The 23,438-nt window shown below is 40.4% G+C and overlaps 1 protein-coding gene across 1 annotated transcript in view; it reads left to right on the forward strand.

Moving 5' to 3' along the window:
- Positions 1–23,438, forward strand: part of LOC138052463 (dynein axonemal heavy chain 5-like) — a 103,047-nt gene extending 79,609 nt beyond the window's left edge. The window contains exons 70-94 of the mRNA XM_068898969.1: positions 70–223; positions 678–842; positions 1,078–1,266; positions 2,875–3,237; positions 5,712–6,002; positions 6,608–6,775; positions 6,958–7,223; positions 7,659–7,788; positions 8,474–8,617; positions 9,483–9,533; positions 10,144–10,299; positions 10,619–10,801; positions 11,078–11,321; positions 12,691–12,996; positions 13,584–13,705; positions 14,498–14,689; positions 16,311–16,446; positions 16,766–16,905; positions 18,243–18,407; positions 18,875–19,069; positions 19,429–19,659; positions 20,706–20,894; positions 21,259–21,471; positions 21,934–22,062; positions 22,662–23,438. Coding sequence (XP_068755070.1) covers positions 70–223; positions 678–842; positions 1,078–1,266; positions 2,875–3,237; positions 5,712–6,002; positions 6,608–6,775; positions 6,958–7,223; positions 7,659–7,788; positions 8,474–8,617; positions 9,483–9,533; positions 10,144–10,299; positions 10,619–10,801; positions 11,078–11,321; positions 12,691–12,996; positions 13,584–13,705; positions 14,498–14,689; positions 16,311–16,446; positions 16,766–16,905; positions 18,243–18,407; positions 18,875–19,069; positions 19,429–19,659; positions 20,706–20,894; positions 21,259–21,471; positions 21,934–22,062; positions 22,662–23,096 — 4,957 coding nt within the window. The 3' untranslated portion in view covers positions 23,097–23,438. The remainder of the gene's footprint in view (positions 1–69; positions 224–677; positions 843–1,077; positions 1,267–2,874; positions 3,238–5,711; positions 6,003–6,607; positions 6,776–6,957; positions 7,224–7,658; positions 7,789–8,473; positions 8,618–9,482; positions 9,534–10,143; positions 10,300–10,618; positions 10,802–11,077; positions 11,322–12,690; positions 12,997–13,583; positions 13,706–14,497; positions 14,690–16,310; positions 16,447–16,765; positions 16,906–18,242; positions 18,408–18,874; positions 19,070–19,428; positions 19,660–20,705; positions 20,895–21,258; positions 21,472–21,933; positions 22,063–22,661) is intronic.

Below are 23,438 nucleotides of genomic sequence, written 5' to 3' on the forward strand. Positions count from 1 at the left end.
TTTTGAAAAAATGTCTTCGTGTCACAACTATCAGTAACATTTTCTGACATTCTCTATTCCTATTGTTAGATCTTACAATGTGTCAAACCTCATGGATGACCTGAAAGTCCTGTACCGGACTGCTGGACACAGGGGAAAGGGGATCACGTTCATTTTTACAGACAATGAAATTAAGGATGAGGGATTTCTAGAGTACATGAACAATGTGATAGCTTCAGGAGAGGTTCGTTATGTGGTGGAAGGCTGTAAATGATTTAAAAGATTACAATTGAAGTCCCAAAACCACTTGAAGACGTTAATCAACGAGACAACACAAGAAAGTAGCGATTTTCATTCGGATGTCGAAGCAGCAAAATCAACTTAACACTTGTGACAAACGCAAACAGCATCGGACCGATTTATTTACCCTATTTTGTTACAGCATTCTGGAAACATTATTGCTCCAGATAGGTTTTGAATCAGACAGGGTATCCACAGAGAATCTGAAGTGGTGAAGCCTTAGTAGCAGTGATTACTTACAATGCAATACAATTCCCCTAGTCTTTCCTCTGATTTGTTTGGTCTGTTCTTTAGCTTCGTTGAGACTTTGACTTTGGAGCCGCCCCTTCTATGGAACAATGCATTTGTTGCCCAAGTCAAACGTGATGCTAAGCTGATGTGTTGTTTGTTTTCTGTAGGTGTCCAACCTATTTGCTCGAGACGAGATTGATGAAATAACGCAGGATTTGATTAGTGTGATGAAGGCCGAGTATCCAAAGAGACCACCAACCAATGAAAATCTTTATGACTACTTCATCACTCGTGTGAAGAACAACCTTCATGTGGTGCTCTGCTTTTCACCGGTAAGAACTTAATCGGCTCTCCTTTTTCACGAGATAATTGGTAGCTTAAAAAAACACTGACAAATTGGCTTTCTTTACTAACTGGCCTATTTGCCGACGAACCATCGACAAACAATTACACACTATAGTTAACTGACTGACTGTCATTAAATGTACAGTTGTGGGAACAAGCGCAATTTCAAATATAATTGCAAAACGATATAATAAGATAAGATGTGATTTATTTTATCTCTAGGTGGGAGAGAAATTCCGCAACCGTTCTCTGAAGTTTCCTGGGTTGTTCAGTGGTTGCACAATGGACTGGTTCAGTCGATGGCCCAAAGATGCGCTGATTGCTGTTGCCTCTCACTTCTTGTCCTCGTTTGACATCGTCTGCTCCCCAGACACAAAATTGGCTGTTGTCAACACGATGGGAGTTATTCAGGTAGTCCTTGGTATTGGCTGTAGTGTTGTCTATGGTTTCCGTCGTCTGCATAAGAATCGATTTAAACAACATTAGGGAGCTTAAGCACGCGACATTTTTAACGATAAAAGGGGTAAAGGTGAAGTCACTTTGTTTAACGTCGGTAGTTTCTTGAGCTACGAGGCTGGTTTCAGTGAAAGCCAACGGTGCACCCTTTATCCCCCTCCCTCTTTCAGTGCCCCCTGGTATTTAAAGCTATAGGTACACAGATCAGATGGAAGTCGGAAAAGACGTTGAAGTTACCGAGGATCGAACTGGGGACGTCTTGCTCGGAAGTCGTTCACTAACCAACTGAGCTATGCCTGCTCCTCTCCTCCTTTTGAGCCACGGGCGGTAACCGGAAGTAAGCTGTTCTCCCATTTAACTTACCTTCACACTACCACACTTATACTGTCAAGTATCTCTTCGGTATTAGACACGATTGGTTTGGAAATCTGGGAGAGACTACTGTCCTGGCATGCGAAATCTTCACTTCCGGATGCCGTCCGCGTCTCAAAACCTCACGTGCTTAACCTCGCTAATATTAACCCATTCACCGCCGAGGGCTTCCCCATTGACGAGTAAAATCGTCTGGCGTTAGACAGAGTAAAATCTACAAGTGTCAATTTGCATTTTTGGCGGTGAAAGGGTTAACTGGGGACATTTTGAGCGAACCTAGATGTTGTTAATCCGTAACCAGTTCGCGAAAGAAAAATCTTTTACGTTTTCCTCTGACTTCTATTGGCTCCTCTTATTTGGTTTTTCGTTTCTTCACTTCCTATATGTCCTTCTCCAAGGTGCTATATCTCGCAATTTTAGTGACTCGGGAGATGCCCGTTAGATAGATTGCAGTCATGATGATACTTTAAACTAAGTCATAAAGTTACAATGAATTGACAAATAGCACAAGGTTGAAAACTGGTTGAATTTAAGAAATCTTGAAGAAAGGTCAACAGAAAGACGTTTTCCCAAGTTTACTACAATTCGCTCGGGTAATAGTAATTTATGAGCTGATGAAAATAAATTGACCACCGTTAGGGGATTAAAAACTGACGGTTTAGAGAGTAAATCCAAGCTTCGTCCGAACGAATGCAACGGAACGATAAGGCTCGAAACATCAGCTCTCTAATCTCCTCACTGTCGTCAAGTTACTGTTATCACTTCAATTGATTAATCCAAATTCAGTTCCCGTTTGTCATTCACCCACCACCACTATCTATGTTGGAAACTATCCTTGTTCAGCTTTAGTCACTTGTTCTCAGTGTCATCATATTTGTATTGTAACGATCACCGAATAAACTCTAAAATATCCTTGATATGTCCCCATTTTTGAAATTCAGTTAGTTACTGGTGTTGCCTACAATTAAAATTACTGAACTAGAAAACTGGCTTCCACGCGAGCAACACCAAACCATGCAAGCACATGAATTGCGGCTTTAATAAATACAATGAAGCACTTGAAACTCTTTGAGAGTAACAAATTGTCTTCAACTGCTGAGTTAACAATGAAAATTCAAAGCAAAGATGAGGTTCGCACCTATGGGCCAAAAAATGAACAAGATTTCTTACTTATTGTTCTCGTTCTTCAAGGACAATGTGGCAGAAATGTGCGTCCAATACTTTGAGCGATACCGCCGTCAAACTCACGTGACCCCTAAGTCTTACCTGTCTTTCATTGGTGGGTATAAAACCATTTACAAGATGCAACACGAGGCTATTGGATTGCTTGCGCAACGCATGAACACTGGTCTTAACAAGCTTGTAGAAGCGAGTGAATCCGTGGCCAAGCTGTCTGAAGAGCTAGTTGTCAAAGAGAAGGAGCTCGCTGTAGCATCAAAGAAGGCAGACGTGGTGCTGCAAGAAGTGACAGCCAGTGCTACGGCTGCGGAGAAAGTGAAATCACAGGTGCAGAAAGTCAAAGATAAGGCTCAAGCTATCGTGGACGAAATTGCGGTGAGTAATTGTCTCTCGCTGAAGTCGTAGTTGTTCGTAACAGAAATTATAGTAGTTGGATATCTACCAGAAACGTAAGTGTACAATCCTGGACAATATTCTTAAGACCTTTTCGACTGACTTGTCGATTTCTATATCTTACGATTAACCCCTTGGAGACTCGCCATGGATACTCTTTGATCTTTGTTCGTGAATTGGGCGTTGGCTCATCCAATACGTGTCATCAAATATGCGTTTTCAACCGAACTTGTTCTTGTTTTGCTTCCGAATGGAGAATAAACACATGTGAATGAAAGATTCACAGCATTTGTGACCTGAGAAGATGAGAACTGGGTAGTCGTTCAAACACAAATCGTAACGTAGAATTTTCTGAAAAAGCCGCCCAAGAAACGTTGTTGTTATTTGACCTGCAAACATTGTCCCCAAAGAAGCCTAATCTTCGTCTTTACCGTCGTTGTCGTTGTCATCATAATCAGCACATCGTTATCAAACCGATTCATTTGTTGTATTATTATATGAGTCTAGAGATTTACGTACATTTCCGTGATGAAATAAAAACGACTTACGATGTTTTCACTACTGAAATATTGTCGTATCGGCCTTTGATTGATTGTCGTACGATTTTTTTTTCACTACTGTAAAATTGTCGTATCAGCCTTTTGATTGGCTAGTATTATGTTAAACTTTGGCTCGAGTGGCCTCTGCACTAACGACGGGAGTAAAATTTGTAAACATGCATGGCGGCGTACTAGTGTATGGTCTTCAAAGTTTTTGTACTTTTATTGCTTAATTTTCTCCACAAAATACTTCAGAAAATCTTTCAAAGTTTTAAAAGTGTTTGGGGCTTTTGTTCACGATCAGTGGTTTGATAGTCTCTCAATTAACCCTTGCATCGTTAAGTTTATGATCTCTGTAGTTATATGATAAACAAATTACTTCATGGTTGTCTCGTTTGTACGATTTTTATTACTCACTCGTTGTGTAGGTCATTAAACCCACTCGTTCGCTTCGCTCACTCGTTCGTTTAAACGATCCTTCTCAACTCGTGAATACAAATCGTAAGCACTCACCAACCATAAAGTAATCTATATTTATTCAGTCATAGGTACTAAGATTTATCTACGAAAATCATAGTGAATAAAATTCGTACTAATTCTAAATGTAGCCAATTAGGAACACGAACGACAAAATTTCACTGTGAAGAAATATCGTTCGTCCAATCAGCAACGCCAACGACGAAATTTTACTAGTGATGAATGAACGTATAGAATGGAACGTCATCCGACAGCCGTTGCACAAAAACCGCGCGCTTTGAAAAATGGCCGAGGAACTGTTTGCTCAGTTAAGGAATTTATTTTAGAACAAGAAAACAGAATTCCGCTCAAAAAACTGAACGAGATGTACGATTGCTTGAACGACTTTTGAAAACGAAGATCGAAGACAGGAAAATGGAAGTTATTCCAGCGGTTGAGCTGAATGAATACTGAATACATCAACCAATTTATCATCTCCGTCCACACTAAAGACGGCAATGAATACGAGCCGACTTTCCTTCGAAGTTTAGTGGCCAGCTTGGAACGACAACGGAAGAAAAAGGGCTATTTCGCAAGCATAACAAACGATCTGGTATTTGAGAAAACCAGAGAGGTTCTGTAGTCCAAACAGAAACAACTAAAGAAGCAAGGAAAGGGAAATAAACCCAAAGCGCCGGTAGCTTTGACAGGCGACGATCTAAAAACACTCTTCACTTTGGACTACTTTGGAATATCTGAAACACAGCAAGTGTTCAGGGGCACCCAACGAGAATATAGTTCAAAACCACTTACACATAGCATTGTTAAACGTATTTTTTTAATTAGAATTTAAATATTTTTATCCCATAAAAATTTTTCATCTGTTCGGATTTCCTAGCTGAAAGTCTACGAAAATTATAGGGATGAAAACTTACCTTTTCGAAAATTTAAGCCAGAAATGAAGCTCCCAAAATTCTAGGTTAGCTTTTTAGGGTAAAAATCCGTTAAAAATGGGCAATTATACCATCTTTTAGATGTTCGAAAAGCCTAGGATAGGTAGGCGAGCAAGAAATTTTACAACAAATGTTCCGAAAATTCTAGATCTCAAATCGTCTTCCGAACAGATATTTTCCGAAAATTGACGTTGGGTACCCCTGAGTGTTGTAAATTTTATTAAATATATTGTCGGTTGGGTGATTTTAAACCATTGTTTATTGCTTTCATCGCCCCGCTCCATTTGTGCGAAATAAATTTGTCTATCAAACACTACCACGGTACCTATGAAATAAACACATGACAGCATGGAAAATACTTTGTATGATTTTTATTCACTCGTTGTTTCGTATCAGAAAACTCACTCGTTCGCTGCGCTCACTCTTTCTTTTTTCTGATACTACTCAACTCGTGAATAAAAATCGTACGCGCGCATATTCCATGAAGTAATCTCTATTTCATCAATAGGAAGACAAAGAAGTTGCAGAAGAAAAGCTTGAAGCAGCCAAACCTGCACTGGAGGAAGCAGAAGCTGCCTTGCAAACCATCAAACCAGCGCACATTTCTACCGTGAGGAAACTGGCCAAGCCTCCTCATCTAATCATGCGCATTATGGATTGTGTGCTGCTGCTGTTTTTTAGGAGAGTTGATATTGTGACAGCAGATCCCGAGAAGCCCTGCTGTAAGCCATCCTGGGGTGAATCACTTAAGCTGATGAGTGGCGGAGGCTTCTTAAATAGTTTACTTACGTTTCCCAAGGTAAATAAGCATATTTTCGTTAAGACCACTCACTTATCCCATGGGGTGTATTTATTTGTTAGAATAATTGCGCATGAAAACATTGGTCAATGCTAGTAATAAGCTTTTACAGTCAATCGGGAAGGCTAAGGATCAAGTCAATTTTTTTTTTTTTTAAAGAGAAAAACGCAGTACTCGTAGTACAACGGCGAAAGACAATTGCAGCCAACCACTACCCTAGAACTTATCTTAACAGCCCAGAAAAAAATGCAGAATGCAGTATGTGCTATAACGGCAAATGATCACTTTCAGGCCTTTCTGCGTTAGGGATTCTCAAAACACGTATCATGAAATGAAATCTTTTTGGAAGAAGCGCTTGTTAAAATTTCCTATATAGACCGTGTGCATAAGCGTTGATCACTTGTTTCCTCTTTTTGTCTATTTATCCTAAATCTTGACGTTAGCCAAAATTATGACGTTTAAATTTCGAAAGGTATTCTTATTGAATGTGGCTAGTTTTTCTGTAGGTTCCAAATTTACCACAAAACAGAATCAGCCAGTCGCGCGTTTTTTCATCTGCTCATCGCATAAATTCAGACTATTTATTAGTGACTGTTTTCCGTCAGGACTCCATCAATGAAGAAACCGTTGAGCTGTTGATGCCGTACTTAGAGATGGAAGACTACACTATGGAAAATGCTAGGAAGGTTTGCGGTGATGTGGCTGGACTTGCATCATGGACAAGAGCCATGGCTTTCTTTTACGGAGTTAACAAGGAAGTTCTTCCTCTAAAGGTATTTCAGATCACTTGAATAGCTAAAATTGTTCATAGCCCAGCATTGATCCCGTGGTCATGAAATTCGATTAGATGTTATTTGCTGAGAATAATTTTAGGTCAGCCGATTCTTCCCTCAATTCCAGGAGATGTGCACATCGGTAGACCCGCATATTTAGCATTTTGTTTTGCTGGCTTCAGGCTAATCTGATCATCCAAGAGGCTCGCTTACAGAAAGCGACAACTGAATTAAATGAAGCTCAGGAACAACTGGACGAGAAGCAGCGAGAGCTGGATGCTGTGCAAGCCAAGTATGATCAGGCCATGCGCGATAAGCAGACTCTGGTAGATGATGCGGAGGCGTGCAGGAGAAAGATGGCAAATGCCACTGCTTTGATTGATGGACTAGGTGGAGAAAAGACAAGATGGACCGAACAGAGCAAGAAATTTGATCAGCAAATTCAAAGGTGCGTTTGAAAAACTGTCAATACACTCTCTCAGATAATTAGATATGTAATGCAACTATTTCTATTACATAATGCTAGTTACTGTGGGGTTACGGGGGAGGGGAGGGGGTTGACTACTAGTTTAAGTTTCCGTACTCACCACTCACAGCAGAACTGAAGGTCGAAATTTGTCTTTATGCCTGTGCTTAGATCCCTTACCTGGAAGTCGCAGACGTTCTTTGATCAAAATTTCTTTAATTTCATATCCGAAAATGGGACAACCACTTTTCTAGAGTAATATCTATCAACCTGTTTTCTGCCTATAATATGGCACCAGTGATCTTTCCAGACTCGTAACATCTGGCCTGTTTTCATGTACCGTATATATGGGCAATGTGTAAAGTAAGAATTGAACTAAAGATTTAGGTATCGTTTTCGAATTGTTTTGCTCTCCAGATTGGTCGGTGACGTGTTGTTAGCTACTGGCTTTCTTTCCTACTCCGGCCCATTTAATCAAGCCTTCAGGACTCTACTGCTCGACAACTGGAAAAAGGCCATGAGAAAAGTCAAGATTCCTTTCACAGAGGTAATACGACTTTGAAGGAATAAGCATCGGTTCTCTGTTTCACTCGCGATTGCGAGTGTTCCGGTCTCAAAGATCGCAGCAACTAAGGGCGCTTTCCTTTTATCAGAACTGGCCGGCCAGACCCGTCAGTTTGCCAAGAAAATGCAAAAATTTGAAGAAACACTTGCATGACAATCCCTGGCATTCTTCTGGAGAAGTATATATCATCCTCGAAGTGTGTTAATTTGAACGCATTGTAGAGTTAGACCTTCCAAACACCCGGTCTGGCCGGTCAATTCTGTCAAATGGAAAGCACCCTAAGAGTCCTTGGCTACCTCTAGTCGTCTGCACTTGTAAAGAGCCGACCGTCCTGCCTCGTGCGAGTGTACATTTTGCATCATCAAGAGACCGAGAAAGCCCTGGACGATTAAGTAGTCAGCTTTAGGTTTAATTTCGTATGACGTAAACCATGATGCATTGCATAGAGTCACAAACAACTTCAACTGTTCTACTTTCATTGGCAACATTTTAACTTTTAAAACAGAAGTATCCAAATAGTCAGTGCTGTGTTGGGGATTTTTGTCCGTTCCGATTTAGTGAAATATCCTGGAATTATGCGTTGCTATTTGGGCTTCATGAAATTATTTCAATTTCTTTGAGGCCGGATCTTTGTCCAGGGATTACGTTAACGATTATTCTGTTTCAGGATCTGAACTTAGTCAACATGCTAACAGATACTGCAACCATTGGGGAATGGGCTCTACAGGGATTACCAAGTGATGAGCTGTCAGTTCAGAATGGAATTATTGTCACCAAAGCATCACGTTATCCCCTCCTTATTGATCCACAGGTCAGATATTGACAGTTATTTCCATGTGTTAACTTTTAAACAAGCTTATATTAGGAAAGGAAGTCTGAAACGGCAATTCCTGTGTTAATTAAGCCCTTGCTTAACTTGGTGCTTCATTTTACTGCAGTAACATTCCTAATGTTTCAAGCAAAATATGCCAAAGTAATTTACAGTGGTCGAGCTAAATTCCCTTTCTAGATTAGGTCTTGATGGCCAAGTTTTTTTTCTAAATTTCGATCCAGTTCATCCTTCAACCATTCTTCGAAATACCTTCAGGTAAATACCTACTGTACACGAAATACCTACTGTACACGTTGTCATTGCTGGTCTAACATACGTATGCTATGGCCTTAGCAAGAGACTCATGCATGACAGACCTCAGTCAAGTCGTAAAACAGCGGTTAAGTCTAGCAGTTACTTGATGGTGGCAACTTGTACTGTAAGGTTTGTAATGATTGCTTCGACATGTACCAAATGCCCGGCCGACGTTGAACACGAAAATATCCATTGGAATATCCTCAGTTTACAATTTAGTAATCCTTATAACATTGCTGTTTAGAGTAGGGGTAGCTTAGCACAACACTACCACTTTTATATTGTTGCCATCGATCAAAAAAAATAATAAAATAAAATAAAATAAAAAAAAAAAATATATATATATATATATATATTGATGAATGCTGAGTCCCTCTTTGAAATTCGCTATACCCCACTATTCCTTCAGTAAAAAGTAGGGTTTTTGTCGTATTGGAATAATTGCCGATGGTCGTCACCCTTCGACGACGCTAACCCTTTCCAGGGAAATGTCCTATATAAGGATAGATGAATGGGTAATTATTGAATCGCAGTATTTTAAACTCTACAGGGTCAAGGCAAAGCTTGGATAAGAAAGAAGGAAGGGCCGAATGAGCTTCAGGTGAGACGGAACCGTGCTATTTCTATTTGATTTCAATATAAAATTTATTTTTTTAAAAAAGGCTTAAAGTGCTGCTGTGACCAAAAAATCAATTGCTCATATCCTTTGGATTTGAAAACTATGTTAACTGAATACTAAGTGACCCAAGTTTTAAACGTTGATTTCAAAAAGACACCTGTTTATGTTAACTGAAATATTTCTTCAAGTAAAGCTATGATCCTCACAGTTATGAAGGCAATTTTAGCAATTGCGTAGAGAAGCCTAAAAAATTCAGGACTTCAACGGGGTTTGAACCCGTGAACTCGGGATATCGGTGCGACGCTCTAACCAACTGAGCTCTGAAGCCACTGACGTTAGTGATCTCACTGTATCGTATGGTTGGTTTGACAAGCATCCAACAAAGCATGTTTCCTTTTGCAAAGGAAACTTGCCTTTTGGTGCTCTTTTAAACGTGCATATATTCTTTTGTAGGAGTGGAAGTTCTCTTATAACCAATCACTGCCGTGCACTTAGTTGGGAAAACTACAGCAGTACTGGTCATTTTGTATATATTCAGTTGAAAACCTGAAAACCGCTCTAAACTACTTACAATGTATCCAATTTCAATCAGGCTACCGCTCTTAATCACAAGTACTTCCGAAGTCACTTGGAAGATGCTCTGTCTTTGGGTAGACCGCTGATCATAGAGGATGTGGGCGAAGAACTAGACCCGGCGCTTGACAACGTGTTAGAAAAGAACTTCATTAAGTCCGGAAAGACATATAAGGTAAGGAAAACGTTTTTGACCTTTCGTTTAGAGTGAAATCGTTTTATTTCTTACTAAGTAACGCTCATAATGTGTTTTTTCAACCTCTTTGAAGCCCTAGGAGAGCAAGTCCTGGGTTTGTTTCGAACTTTTTTTGTCTTTGGCTCCCCCCTCAATTTTCCCCCTTTCGTATAACCTATTAATTTTCAGCTTGCCGTTTTAGGTGAAAGGGAAAAGAGGGCATTGCATAAGTTTTTAATTTTATAATTATTCGAAGCCAGTCGCAAGAGCCGTGCATGTTTTTACAGTCGTCTTATATGTGTATGCATTTTTTCATTAGGTTAAAGTGGGCGACAAAGAAGTGGATGTGATGGAGGGCTTTCGATTGTACGTGACAACTAAGCTCGGTAACCCTTCCTACACACCGGAAGTTAGTGCCAAGACTTCCATCATTGACTTTACGGTCACTATGAGTGGCTTGGAAGATCAGTTGCTTGGAAGAGTAATCTTAACAGAAAAACAGGTAATTTTACTTGACATGGGATCTTTACTGATATAGAAGAAGACTAACTTGAATATGGATTTTCTTGCCTTTCCGTTGTTCAAAATTTTGCCGGTTCCCAACAGCTCCAAACCGACGTCAGTCAATCAGCCGATCAATGGACTGGCTGGTTCTGAAAATTGTTTACCTTAAATCTGTTGATACAAGAGAATTGACTATATGGACTTTTTTCAATGAATTGATAAAAGCAAAGTGACTGCCGAAGACTGTTTGGTTGATTGATTGGTTGATTTTCAGGAGCTGGAAGCAGAACGTACCAAACTGATGGAAGAAGTGACCGCGAACAAACGAAAAATGAAAGACCTGGAAGACAACTTGCTGTACAGACTGACTAGCACCCAGGGCTCTCTTGTCGAAGATGAGTCACTGATCGAAGTTCTCAGGGTTACAAAGTCCACATCGGAAGAAGTCAGTGAAAAACTGATAGTTGCCGCGGAAACGGAGTTAAAGATCAACACTGCTCGAGAAGAGTACAGACCTGGTTAGTGACTTGATAAAAGGTGTACACCACCTATACTTGCTCACATGACAAAAGTTCTATTTTTTAGCCTTTGAGTTCCATGGCATAATGGTTTTCCTCGGTGCTGTCTGAGGAAAGCAGGTTCAACAAAAAGCCGAATTTGGGTTCGAGGTTGTCACTTGCCGCACTATTACAGTAAAGGTCTTCACCAAGTACTGATTTCCATTTAATGTGAGCCGATAATGTTACAGATATTGCGTTCCAGCAAACATCAATCTGCGAACGTGCTGTTCTTTCGGATAAAATACAAGCCGTTTTACTACAGGTTTGCCGCGAAAATCCAGGGGAATGTGAGTTAACATAGAAAAGAAAAGCTTCCAATGGTTTTTATGACATTTGAGATCTACCCCAACTGATGCACTTTAATGCTTTCGAATTACAAGGACACAGGCCATCGAACTTGCTTAGTCTAACGATCGTTAATGCTTCGGTTCCTGAAAGCTGGACGCTGTATCGCCAAAGCATCATCTTTGAACCTTACGCTTGCTCGCTTACTTTGCAGTTTTTTCCCCCGAGATATTTCATGTACCACAAAATAGGAGTTGTGAAAGCACTTGCCTCTCACGAATGTGGCCCGGGTTTGATTCCCAGACTCGGCGTCATATGTGGGTTGAGTTCGTTGGTTCTCTACTCTGCACCGAGGAGTTTTCTCCGGGTCCTCCGATTTCCCCTCTTCTCAAAAACCAACATTTGACTTGATTTGTGCTGATTGTTAATTTTAGTTTACAGTGTTCCCAATTTGTGCTCCAGCGCTAGAACGACTAGACACGTAAATAAAGTTCCTTTCCTTTTCCCCATCACTAGTGTTTCGGAATACAAATAACGTCCCAAAGTTTCTCCAAACTGGGGCTCCTCAAGTAAGGTTAAACAGCTGCTTTTACCCAAAGCTGAAACTAACGCTAAACCTTTACCCTTACTGTATTGTTAGAAATAGGTATAGCAAAGGCTTAAACTTAAAGGGACACTTCGTGTTGGATGTCAAAATTGAGCGTGCATCTAATTACTTAAATTTCTGGACATAAATGACAACAGCAGCAAAAACGTCACTTCAAAATCTACCATTGCGCTATCATCAATATTATTTATTGTTCTCTCTTATTCGCGGTTGCCGTTAAGTCGTTGATGCTTAAACTCCCTTTCTACCTCTGAGATTGTGACCCACCATTCAAGAGCACATCGTGGTAAACGTCTCTGAACAACACAGTGAAGAGCGTGCTCGCAGGCTAGGAAGACATACTGAATTCCGAGCTGCTTTGTCGGCTTTGTATTATTGTTTTCCTTGTTTTCCCATTTAAATCATTGACAAATTTCTCCTTTCCACCCCTCCCAGTGGCCACCCGAGGCAGCATCCTATATTTCCTGATTGTCGAGATGTCCTACGTTAACGTTATGTACCAGACCTCTCTGAGGCAGTTCCTTGGTCTGTTCGATATATCGATGGCTCGTTCCCACACGTCGCCGATTCCCGCCAAGCGCATCCAGAACATCATTGAATACTTGACATTTGAAGTGTTCCGATACACGACCCGTGGCTTGTATGAAGAACACAAATTCCTCTTCACGCTGCTACTTACTTTGAAGATTGATTTGTTGGAGAAGAAAATACGCCATGAAGAATTCCAAGTACTTATCAAAGGTAAAAGAAAATATTAATAAGTATTGTTTGACATATCCATTATATAACTTATCTACCTTAGCCGTAAGTGGTCAGTGGTTACTCAAGGATGCATTTTTTTTGGGTGCATTTCCATATATTTCTATTCTGTTTTGGAATATTAAGAATCATTTTAAAAGATTTTTTCTGGGACATCAAATAATGTGAAGTTTGACTGGTGCCAGTAGCTTGATCCATCCCACGAATTATGGTGCATGGACCTGGCTAAAAAAGTTTGACATTTTCGCTGACCGCACACGCTTTTCTAAAACGAAGCTGCATGATCAGATAAGGGAAAATAAAAGCAATGTGATAAATGTGTAGTATACTAAATCGTTGGTTGAAATTAACCAATACTTGCTTTCCATCAGTCATATGTTGAGAAATGTCTCGAAAACTCGGTAGGCCTATTTATGTATATGAAGTGCTTACTTGAAGCAGGATCCCTGCTCACTTTGAATATAATCAAGAAACTCGTTCCTATCGAAACGGCTCTCCCGTCTTCCCTGATTCTGGGAACTTGGTTGCCCGATTGTAGCTGACTTGTTTTCTTCTTGTTTGATCGGCAGGTGGTGCTGCGCTCGATTTGAATGCTGTGGAACCCAAACCAAAGAAGTGGATCCTAGATATGACTTGGCTGAACTTAGTGGAGCTAAGTAAATTACCACAGTTTACCCAGCTTCTTGGCCAGGTAACATTTTACGCCATACCCCCAGTCATACAAACGTCTGTAAACTTTTCATTTCTCAACTTACATTTTCTCAGCTGATATTACACCTGATATGCCGAAACTTAGCAGGGTTACTAAAGTAAAGGTGCTCTTTCTATGTCTGGTATTGGTTTTTAAATTTAACGTATTTGAATTTTCGGCCGCCATTTTGGAGAAGGGTCTATTAAGCACGAGCAATCCCTCGTGCGGTTACTTGGTTGCAGGCCAATCAAAAGTGGTTTTGGTAATCAGGCCCAATCAAATTGCCCATAATTTGGCGGGACCGTATTCTAAATTTGGATAATACAGTTAGCTGATTGGCCATGCAAGGCCAAATTAGAGAGAACGACACTTCTGGGTTATGGGCTTCTCAGAGGATGTATATTTCGCTCATTGCGATACATCATAGGCATCTAATTATGGAGCACGAGTACCGTTTTTGCGCTTAGAATCATTCATCGCGTCGCCATTGTGGATTGGAGGTGAATGGGGTGAAGAGAGTACTGAGCTTCGACTAAACTATGCCAGTACTGCAGGCAGGCCGCTTCCGTGTATAGTTTAGTACTTTCTCTTAGAGTAAATATCTTCCAGTAACAGAGTTGGGGAGATTTACTGTACGGTACAATTCGGGGCCAATTTCTGGCCTGAGTGCATTATTTAAGATGAGAAGAAACAAGTTGATGTTGTAACTCGCAGTAAAGACCTCTCTCCATGAAAACTAGGACTTTTAAGAAAACATTCGAGATACTGTGTTGCATGGTCCACACTCCACAGGTGGCGAATAACGAGTCTGGTAAAGCTTGGAAAACATGGTTCGACTCTGAGGCGCCTGAGGACACGCCCATTCCAGATGGTTACCAGGGCTCTCTCGACACCTTCAGAAAGTTGCTACTTATCAGGGCCTGGTGTCCAGATCGTACCATCAACCAAGCACGGCGCTACATAACAGATTCAATCGGAAAAGAGGTAAAGAAGTGCGTTTACTTAAAATAAAATAAAAAACGGAGGCATTCTTTTCAGGGAAACCCAGTAAAGAAGATACTTTTGCAGGCCCGACATTGTTTTCTTTTTGGAGCTTTTTGCGTACTTGTATAAAGATTTTTAAAACAACAATCTCTGATGGAGAAAAGATACTTAGCAATATAAGTGTAGTTGCGTGAAGACAAATTAAAAGGGAAAACAGTTCACTTTCGCTTGCCGTCCGCGTCTCAAAAACGTCTCGTGACACCAAACCGACCGTTCACACCCGAGCCCATTCTCAGCGGTAGAGAATGCCACCCAGAAATCAGAAGGTTATAGGTTCGTATCCTCAGTCCTGCCAGGAGCGTGGCAAACTGGGTGAACTGCCGGATTTTCTTTGTTCTTAGTCTTTCTCGAGTTGACAAATTAAACAAATCATAGTATTAGCCGGTTAGGAATCGACGAAATCACGTTTGTCACGTGAGATAACGCAATGCTGAATAGGCCATTTCCGAGTTAATGTCTGCCTCCTCTTCAAAGCGAGTCTAAGTGCGAAGTTTTTGCTGTGAAAATTAGTTGTCATTCATATGTAAAGTAAAGCTAATTACCATTACAAAAACTTCGCACTTAGACTCGCTTTGAAGAGGAGGCAGACATGAACTCGGAAATGGCCCATTTGTGTCATTCCTCATTCGTAAAGCATAAGCTGGCCAATCACATCTTGTTTAATGAGGGTGTGTCGTAGAAACGATTCCCGTTGTTTTAATGCTGTGAGAAGATTTTCTCTTCTATGCGAGTGAGAAATCCTTATTATTATGTGAGTTAGTGAGTTTGAAATCTCTTTCATTAACGCTGGATAAGTGGACTTTTGAGAAAGTGTAAGTTATTTGAAACTATTTCCCACAGGAGCAATCATATTTTTTTCCGGGAACGTTAACATCTACACTGTCAAATTAATCGTTTTAAACTATTCTCGTTGATTGTTTGTCGTGTTACAAGACACTCAAAATCATTATACGCTTCGTTTTATAAAGATAATACAATTAAATGCTTAGTTGTTTTCAGTTGAGTCCCAATTAACCCTCTTGTGGCAACCACGCACGTACAATTAAGAGCTACAAAACCAAACAAAATGGCTGACAGTCGTTTTGCTATCGTCAAAGAAAACGACTTGCGAATTCTAAACAAACAAGCAAAATAATGATGATACAAAAAAGACAACTCGAACTTGGCTGACAGGTTTTCGTAGCGAGGTCGAAGAGCCGCAAAGCATGGGGGAGGGTCCAACTTAAGAATTTTAACAATTCTGAATTGCGCGACAAGATCGCGTAACTTTTTCTTCAAGCATCTTTCATTTTCTTTGTTTCCTTCATGCTTCATTCATTCATTCATTTGAATGAATGAATGAAGCATGAAGGAAAAATTGTTAAAATTCTTAAGTTGGACCCTCCCTCAAACAAAAGTTTCTCCAAATTTTAAGAACTTATAAAACGTCACTCGCATCTGTTCCGAATTTCACTCGAGATCGAGTGGTTTCCTTTAATTGGTTTCCTAATTGTGTTAGTGTCCAAAGGCCTTCTTTATAAGATTCTACCTAACAATTGTTGTTGTTGCTGCTGTTTTATAGTATGCAGAAGGCGTGATTCTTAACCTTGAAGTAATGTGGGAGGAAAGCAACGTTCGAACACCTATGATCTGCTTCTTGTCGATGGGTTCCGATCCAACAGCGTCAATTGAGGCTTTGGCTAAAAAAATGAGACTTGGTAAACATCTTTTTACAATTGGTATATTTGTTTGAGGCTGTAGTTTTTTTTTTTAACTATAACTAAGTCGTTGTTTTTGCCTTCTTGTTGTAAGGAAGGATTTACTCGTGTGTTACTTGAATCATACAGGCTCGTTTGTGCTTCTCCACTGGACCTTGTGTTGTTACTGAGATCCCTACACCGTGATTTTGCTTTGTTATCCCTTAAACATTCCTTTCGACATTGCGTTCTCCTTAAAATATCAAGAGTGAGGGAATATCATCATGTTTGACTTAAAATCAGACGATATTAACGACCTCGATTTGCTAATCTTTCACAGACTGCCGAGCCATATCTATGGGTCAAGGACAAGAAGTGCATGCGCGGAGGCTCTTAGCGCAGTTTATGAACGAGGGAGGCTGGGTACTACTCCAGAATTGCCATTTGGGGCTCAACTTTATGGACGAATTGTTGGAAACGGTAAACTCTTTTTTGTAAACTTACTTACATCTATTCATCAGCTATTTCAAGGGAGATGGTGGGTTTAACCCAGCCCAATTATCACTTCGCGACTTGAAATGTTCCTCATTAATCACGTTTGCAGACAGTTCAGCTTCCTAGTCTACCGACGACGCTTGTACATTACCCAGTGGGTTGTTAAAGAGCTCGCACTGTTGGCAAATAGTAGGGGGACCTAATCCCCGCTGTCATGGTCTGGCGTGAGAAATGACAACCGCTACTGCAACGAAAACCTCACTTTGAAATATAACTTTGTGCTATCTGAATTATTTCATGATTATTCCATCGTCTTCACGTTATCTTTTGAAGGAAAGACTGAGAATGGACGATTGACTGCTATATGCTCACGTTGCGGTCAAAGCCTTTGTTATTCACGTTGTGGTTTTACAGACAGCAGCAAAGAAAACAGCATACTAAAATGCTTTCTTTGTTGCGTTGCCGTAGCTGCCTTAACCCCTTTCCAAACGGGAAGTGTTTCCAGTGCGATAAAACAACTTAGAACATTGTTAAGTGACCAAACACGTTGGTGTTAACAGGGTGCACAAGCGGTTTAAACATGTTTTGTAAAACAAGTATCCAATTCCAGATCCAAAGAATTGAGAAATCGTTAGCAGCCAAATCATTATGGCAGAATGAGGGATCCAGCGGAGCAAATTCATGAGATGTGTATTGTGTGCTCAGTGAAGTGTTAGAAGATGATTCTAAAAACACAAAAGGTGAACTAGGGAAGACAAGGATTGTCCACTCCATTTGCCATCTCGAGAAACAGTGGAGGCTTGATGCCGTATCCGTGGATACATACCGATATGTTGACTCGAGACGCATTCGTGCGTCAAACATGTTTTGAGTCGCTGTCCAAATGCACCAAAACACCAGAACAAAAGAAATGTTTTACGATATTTTATTGAATGTTTGACGGCCTTCAAATTTTACCCAACTCCATAAAGCAAGCTAAAACACCACCAAACACGGTGGCCAAAAAACGGTAAAATGTTTTTGGTGACCTAACAATATTAATGTTAGAACATGTTTTACCGCAAAACATTTCCCTTTTGGACAGGACTTGAGGGCAACGCCACAAAACAATGATTTTATAAGAAAAAAGTAACTCAAACTGTGCGTGCGGCACTTATTGTAGGGCATTTCTTTAGTTGCCTCACGCACATTTAAGATTTTGCTGAAAACGTAAGCATACGTATGCACATCCTTTGTTTCACAACCATGTTCTATTTAAAGTGCTTTTTAATTGTAATACTGGCCTTAGGTTCAATGGATTGATATTTTAATTCTTTTTGCAGATCACAACAACTGAGAATGTCAATGAGAAATTCCGTCTATGGATCACAACTGAAGTGCATCCCAAGTTCCCTATAACTCTTCTTCAGTCTTCCATTAAATTTACAAATGAACCTCCTCAAGGAATCAAAGCTGGTCTCAAGAGAACGTATGTCGGCATCACACAGGTTTGTTTAACAATTTAATAGCTGAAGAATTTCCCCTTATCAAATATGAATGAGAGGGGGAAAAGCGAACTGATTGAAAATATTTGTCGTTAATCGTCGAAGGGCAAATGGCCTAGACTGTCTCTACCTGTTCAAAATTGCGCCCATTGTTTATCCAGCTCGCATTGTATTCTTTAAGACGTTTTATATTACACAATTCAGTAATTAAAATGCAGCGTTTCTCAAGCAACAGTCCATAAGGCAAAAAACCTTTGAAGCTTGAGCAATATCCGGTGTATAAGTCACGTTCGAGCTGTTAATTTATATGTTACGAGTAAACATTTGCGGATATTTTCAGTATCTTCCCCAGGGTGTTCTTAACTTGATGAAAGCCGAGAACACCTATGTCAGTTCCCTTAACAAGGCTGTGTTTCTTATTCATTTTTATATTGCCTGGTAATAAAAGTTTTGCACATTTCGAAACCTAGGATCAACTTGATGTGACAAACATGCCTCAGTGGAAGCCCATGCTCTACGCCACAGCTTTCCTGCATACTATTGTACAAGAGAGGCGTAAGTTTGGTCCTTTGGGGTGGAATATCCCGTATGAATTCAACTCTGCTGATCTGACTGCATCTGTACAGTTTATCCAGAATCATTTGGATGATATTGATCCAAAGGCGGTAAGTGAGGCAGAATCGCGATATGTACAGGGGAATCTTTGTTTACATTTCTTTCCCTCATTATCACAAGGCTATCGTTTTCTAATCAGTCAGCCCATAATAGAGTACTGAATATTTAGAGGTGCATTTCATACTGAGCTATCTCTGAAAATTTGAACCCGATATACCAGATAATCTCTGAGCAATGACGCTTTCAAAATTCTACAAATTTTACAAAGTGTCAGTATTTCTTGAGGATGATTTGAATAATAACAAAAAAAATTGTATTTTGACCAGAGACTATCTAATGATTTAGCCCTTTTTGAATTTTTCCGTTCGAATTAATATTCCACTTTGTGTTCTTGTTTTTCTCTATGCAGGGTGTTTCATGGGTCACGGTGCATTATATGCTTGGTGAAGTACAATATGGTGGTCGCGTTACGGACGATTTTGATAAACGTCTCTTAAACACTTTCGCTCGAGTCTGGTTCAGCCAAGAAATGTTTAAAGATTCGTTCAAGTTCTATCAAGGGTATAATATTCCTCGCTGTACGCAGATTGCAGATTTCCTGTCTCACATCGATGAAATGCCCTTGTCAGATACACCAGAGGTAAAATAGAAATTTAGTTACTAGGGAGCTTAAGCACGCGCGTTTTTGAGACGCGGACGGCAACCGGAAGTGACTGAACATTTAGCGTGCCAGGACAATGGTGTTTCTCAGAGTTTTACAGTAATCATCTCTAATGGAGAAAAGATACGTAGCAATGTAAATGCGAGTGTGTGGAGACAAATTAAAAGGGAAAACAGCTCGCTTCCGGTTGCCGTCCGCGTCTCAAAAGCTTGCGTGCTTAAGCTCCCTAATATTTCATTTAAAGGAGAGTTATGGACAGCAAATCGAGTTAGCACTTTATTGAGAAGTAGCCCCGGGTTCCACTCTGCACCGAGAAGTTTTTCTCCGGGCACTCCGGTTTTCTCCTCACCTCAAAAACCAACATTTGTCTTGATTTGCCTTAATTGTTAATTTCAGTTTATAGTGTCTCCAATTAACGCTCCAGCGCTAGAACGACTAGCGCCTTTCCTTTCCTATCCTTTTTATAAAATTATTGGAGACGAAATGAAGAGGTCTATTTACACTCGCTCCTGCTTGGTGGCAAAGTGGAGTGTACGTAAACAGAAATCGAAGCCATGACATTCCGATTGCTTGTTCGGATTCTCCACCGTAAAACTGTAAAGAGATTCGTGAGAGATCTGGCACTAAACTCAGGTTGAAGGTGACATCATTCTTGTTGTACTGTTAGGACTGAAAAGACGATAGGTCAGTGGCATTCTCGCAACTGCTGTAGAGAGTCTCCTGCCAGTAGATCAGCGGTTGAACATCCGAATGATGATTCCGTGGATGAAAAGATTATAGGAAGAACTCGGATTTTTCCGAGTAGGACGGAATCCTTTCTGATGAAAAGAATGTCCTCATTCATGAACCGTGCTGAAAATTTACCAATTCCTCTACAATAAAAATATAGTTCACAAACGTAGCTTGTCATTGTATAGAAACACCGAGACTCACTCATTGGGCCTCGTTTTGTTTCAGTCTTCAGCCAAACACAGGCCTTAATAAAAACGCCGTTAAGAGCCAAATTTTTTTGCTCCTTTTTCTAGGTTTTTGGTCTTCATCCAAATGCTGACATAACATACCAAACGAAAACCACTTCCGATGTGTTGGAGACTATTGTGAACATTCAACCGAAAGACAGCTCAGGAGGATCCGGAGAGACCCGTGAATCGCTTGTGGCGCGTCAAGCTACTGAGATGTTAGACAAGCTACCAGCAGATTACGTTCCTTTTGAGGTGGGATCTTATTTCTAGGAACAATAACGTGGTAACTTTCACACATAAAGATCATTCTTCAACCAACCATACAGGCCTTTGCGATAACTTCTTTGACAGATTCTCACTTGCTTTTATCGCCATGAAAATATCTTTAACGAGTTTCCTGTCTCTTTTGCCATGACTCTGGATCAACTTGGTGGATAGTCAGTCGTGCTTAGATGAAATGGAACAAAAGCGGAGGCTGAAGTGACTTCTGCCATGGAGAAGCTTGATTTTGTAAAGAAATACTAGTAGCGCCGCACCTTCGCCCTCTGTTTAAACTTGTCTTAAGTAAACATACAAAAAAAAACCAAAGCCGTGATTTTGTTTTGTATCCCATCAGGTTAAGGCGCGGCTGCAGAAAATGGGCGCGTTAACGTCAATGAACATTTTCCTTCGTCAAGAAATTGATCGCATGCAAAGGGTAATAACGGCCGTGAGAAACACACTGGTGGATCTTAAACTCGCCATTGACGGTACAATCATCATGAGCGAAAACTTGAAAGATGCGTTGGACAACATCTATGACGCTCGCGTGCCGGCCTTGTGGAAAAAGGTATCCTATTTTGTAATTTCATGATCCAGTATTCTGTCATGTCGAATATTATTTCCATCACAGTATAATCAGTTTAATTTTACCCTTCAATGTGAAACAGGGTTTACAAAACCTTAAGTCCATGACTTAAAAGCTTTATAAGTCCTTGATTTTTTAACGGCGGCCACAAGCAACTAAGCCAGCAGTTATGTTTGTTTACTGCAATAAAAGGATTTAATTGCGTTGTAAGGAAGAACGATTGTCTAACGTGGCGAATGTTCGTTCTCCTGCGGGCGAGAGGCGGTACGTCAAGCAAAGATTTGGAAGTTAATCATGTAATTGCATGAGATTTAGCTTTGAGTAAAACTATATTTCATATCATGGATGAAGAGTGTTTGGATTTGGTGGTCCGTTCGATAGCTTTCCTGGCTAAGATATCCCATTTGTTTGTAACTGTCTATTTTCATTATGTATTTTTGCCAGATATCCTGGGATTCGACAACCTTGGGCTTCTGGTTCACCGAGCTAATTGAGCGAAACAATCAGTTCTATTCTTGGTTATTTGAAGGGCGGCCAAATGCATTTTGGATGACTGGTTTCTTCAACCCTCAGGTTTGTTCTTTTTGTTTTCAGGCTTATCAGATTGACAGTGGCTAAACGGGTTTGAACCAGTCTAAACACGTGACTGGTTTGAGGGGATGTGATTGGTTTTAAGGCTCTTTAAATAATTTTTTCCATAGATATGTTTGTGGAGATATTCGACATCTGATATAGTCTCCTTACTACGTGCAAACCTTCTAAAACTGAGAGCACGAAAAACTTGTTAAATGTGCGACGATGCTGAGAACGGCTTTGCAAGGTGTAGGCAGGAGGAGGGGGGTTTTCTGATGATGGCGGTTCACATACTTTTGACCTCATAACCTCGCCTCAACCGCCTATCAATAGTTTCGTTTACAGGTCGCATCTAGGAAATATGAATATCACATTTCTTTTAGCCTAAGGGGTAGTATCTTAAACGCTTAAAATGCAGTATTATACAACCTAATTGTTCAAAAAGTTAACATTTAAGGAAATCATAATCTTGATTTTCGATCACGTGATAAGCGGCCATTTTTCCCCGAAGGGCTTGTTTGCGAAAACGATCTGCCGATGTGACGCTTTAATTTCGGTTTATATGCTTTTTTTTTTCTATTCTTTTTCCCACATTTTAGGGTTTCTTGACAGCAATGCGACAAGAGATCACACGTGCACATAAAGGTTGGGCTTTAGATAATGTGGCGTTGGCCAATGACGTAACAAAGATGATGAAAGAGGATGTGTCGTCCGCACCGCCTGAAGGTGTTTATGTGCATGGACTATTTTTAGATGGCGCTGGTTGGGATCGAAGGAACTGCAGGCTCACAGAGCCTCTGCCGAAGGTTTTGTTTACCGCGCTGCCTGTTGTCCACGTATACGCCGTGAACACTGCCGCCCTGGTGAAAGAGGCCAAAGACATGAAAGATGTCCTTAAGTTTTACGAATGCCCTGTATACAAAAAGCCAAGGCGCACAGACTTGACTTACATATTCTGTTTAAATCTGAAGACTTCTCAACACCCAGACCACTGGATTCTTCGAGGTGTTGCTCTTTTGTGTGACACGAAGTAGCTTTGAATGAATGCGATTGTCACGTTTTCATTATGAATATAATTACGACTATTTGTGTGATAATTATGTTCTTGAGTGACGAAAATTTCAGTTCCGTGACTCGTGGATATTCAAGGGAACCGCTGACAACACTAACCTTGGGCTTGTTGCTATGATGATCCCGGTTTGTTGTCCTTGCAATACCCTAAACTCACGAGACTCGAGGGAACCGTTCTCCTGTTTTTGGAATAAAACTTTTATTTTCTTTAAACAAAATCGCGTTGTTTGACTGATAGCAAATTTCTCTTGAATTTACATTTAATGTAAAACGAATGCTTGAGCTAATAAAGAGTGTTACCATTA

Source organism: Montipora capricornis, chromosome 6 (genome assembly GCF_036669925.1).
Source record: "Montipora capricornis isolate CH-2021 chromosome 6, ASM3666992v2, whole genome shotgun sequence".
NCBI lineage: Eukaryota > Metazoa > Cnidaria > Anthozoa > Scleractinia > Acroporidae > Montipora > Montipora capricornis.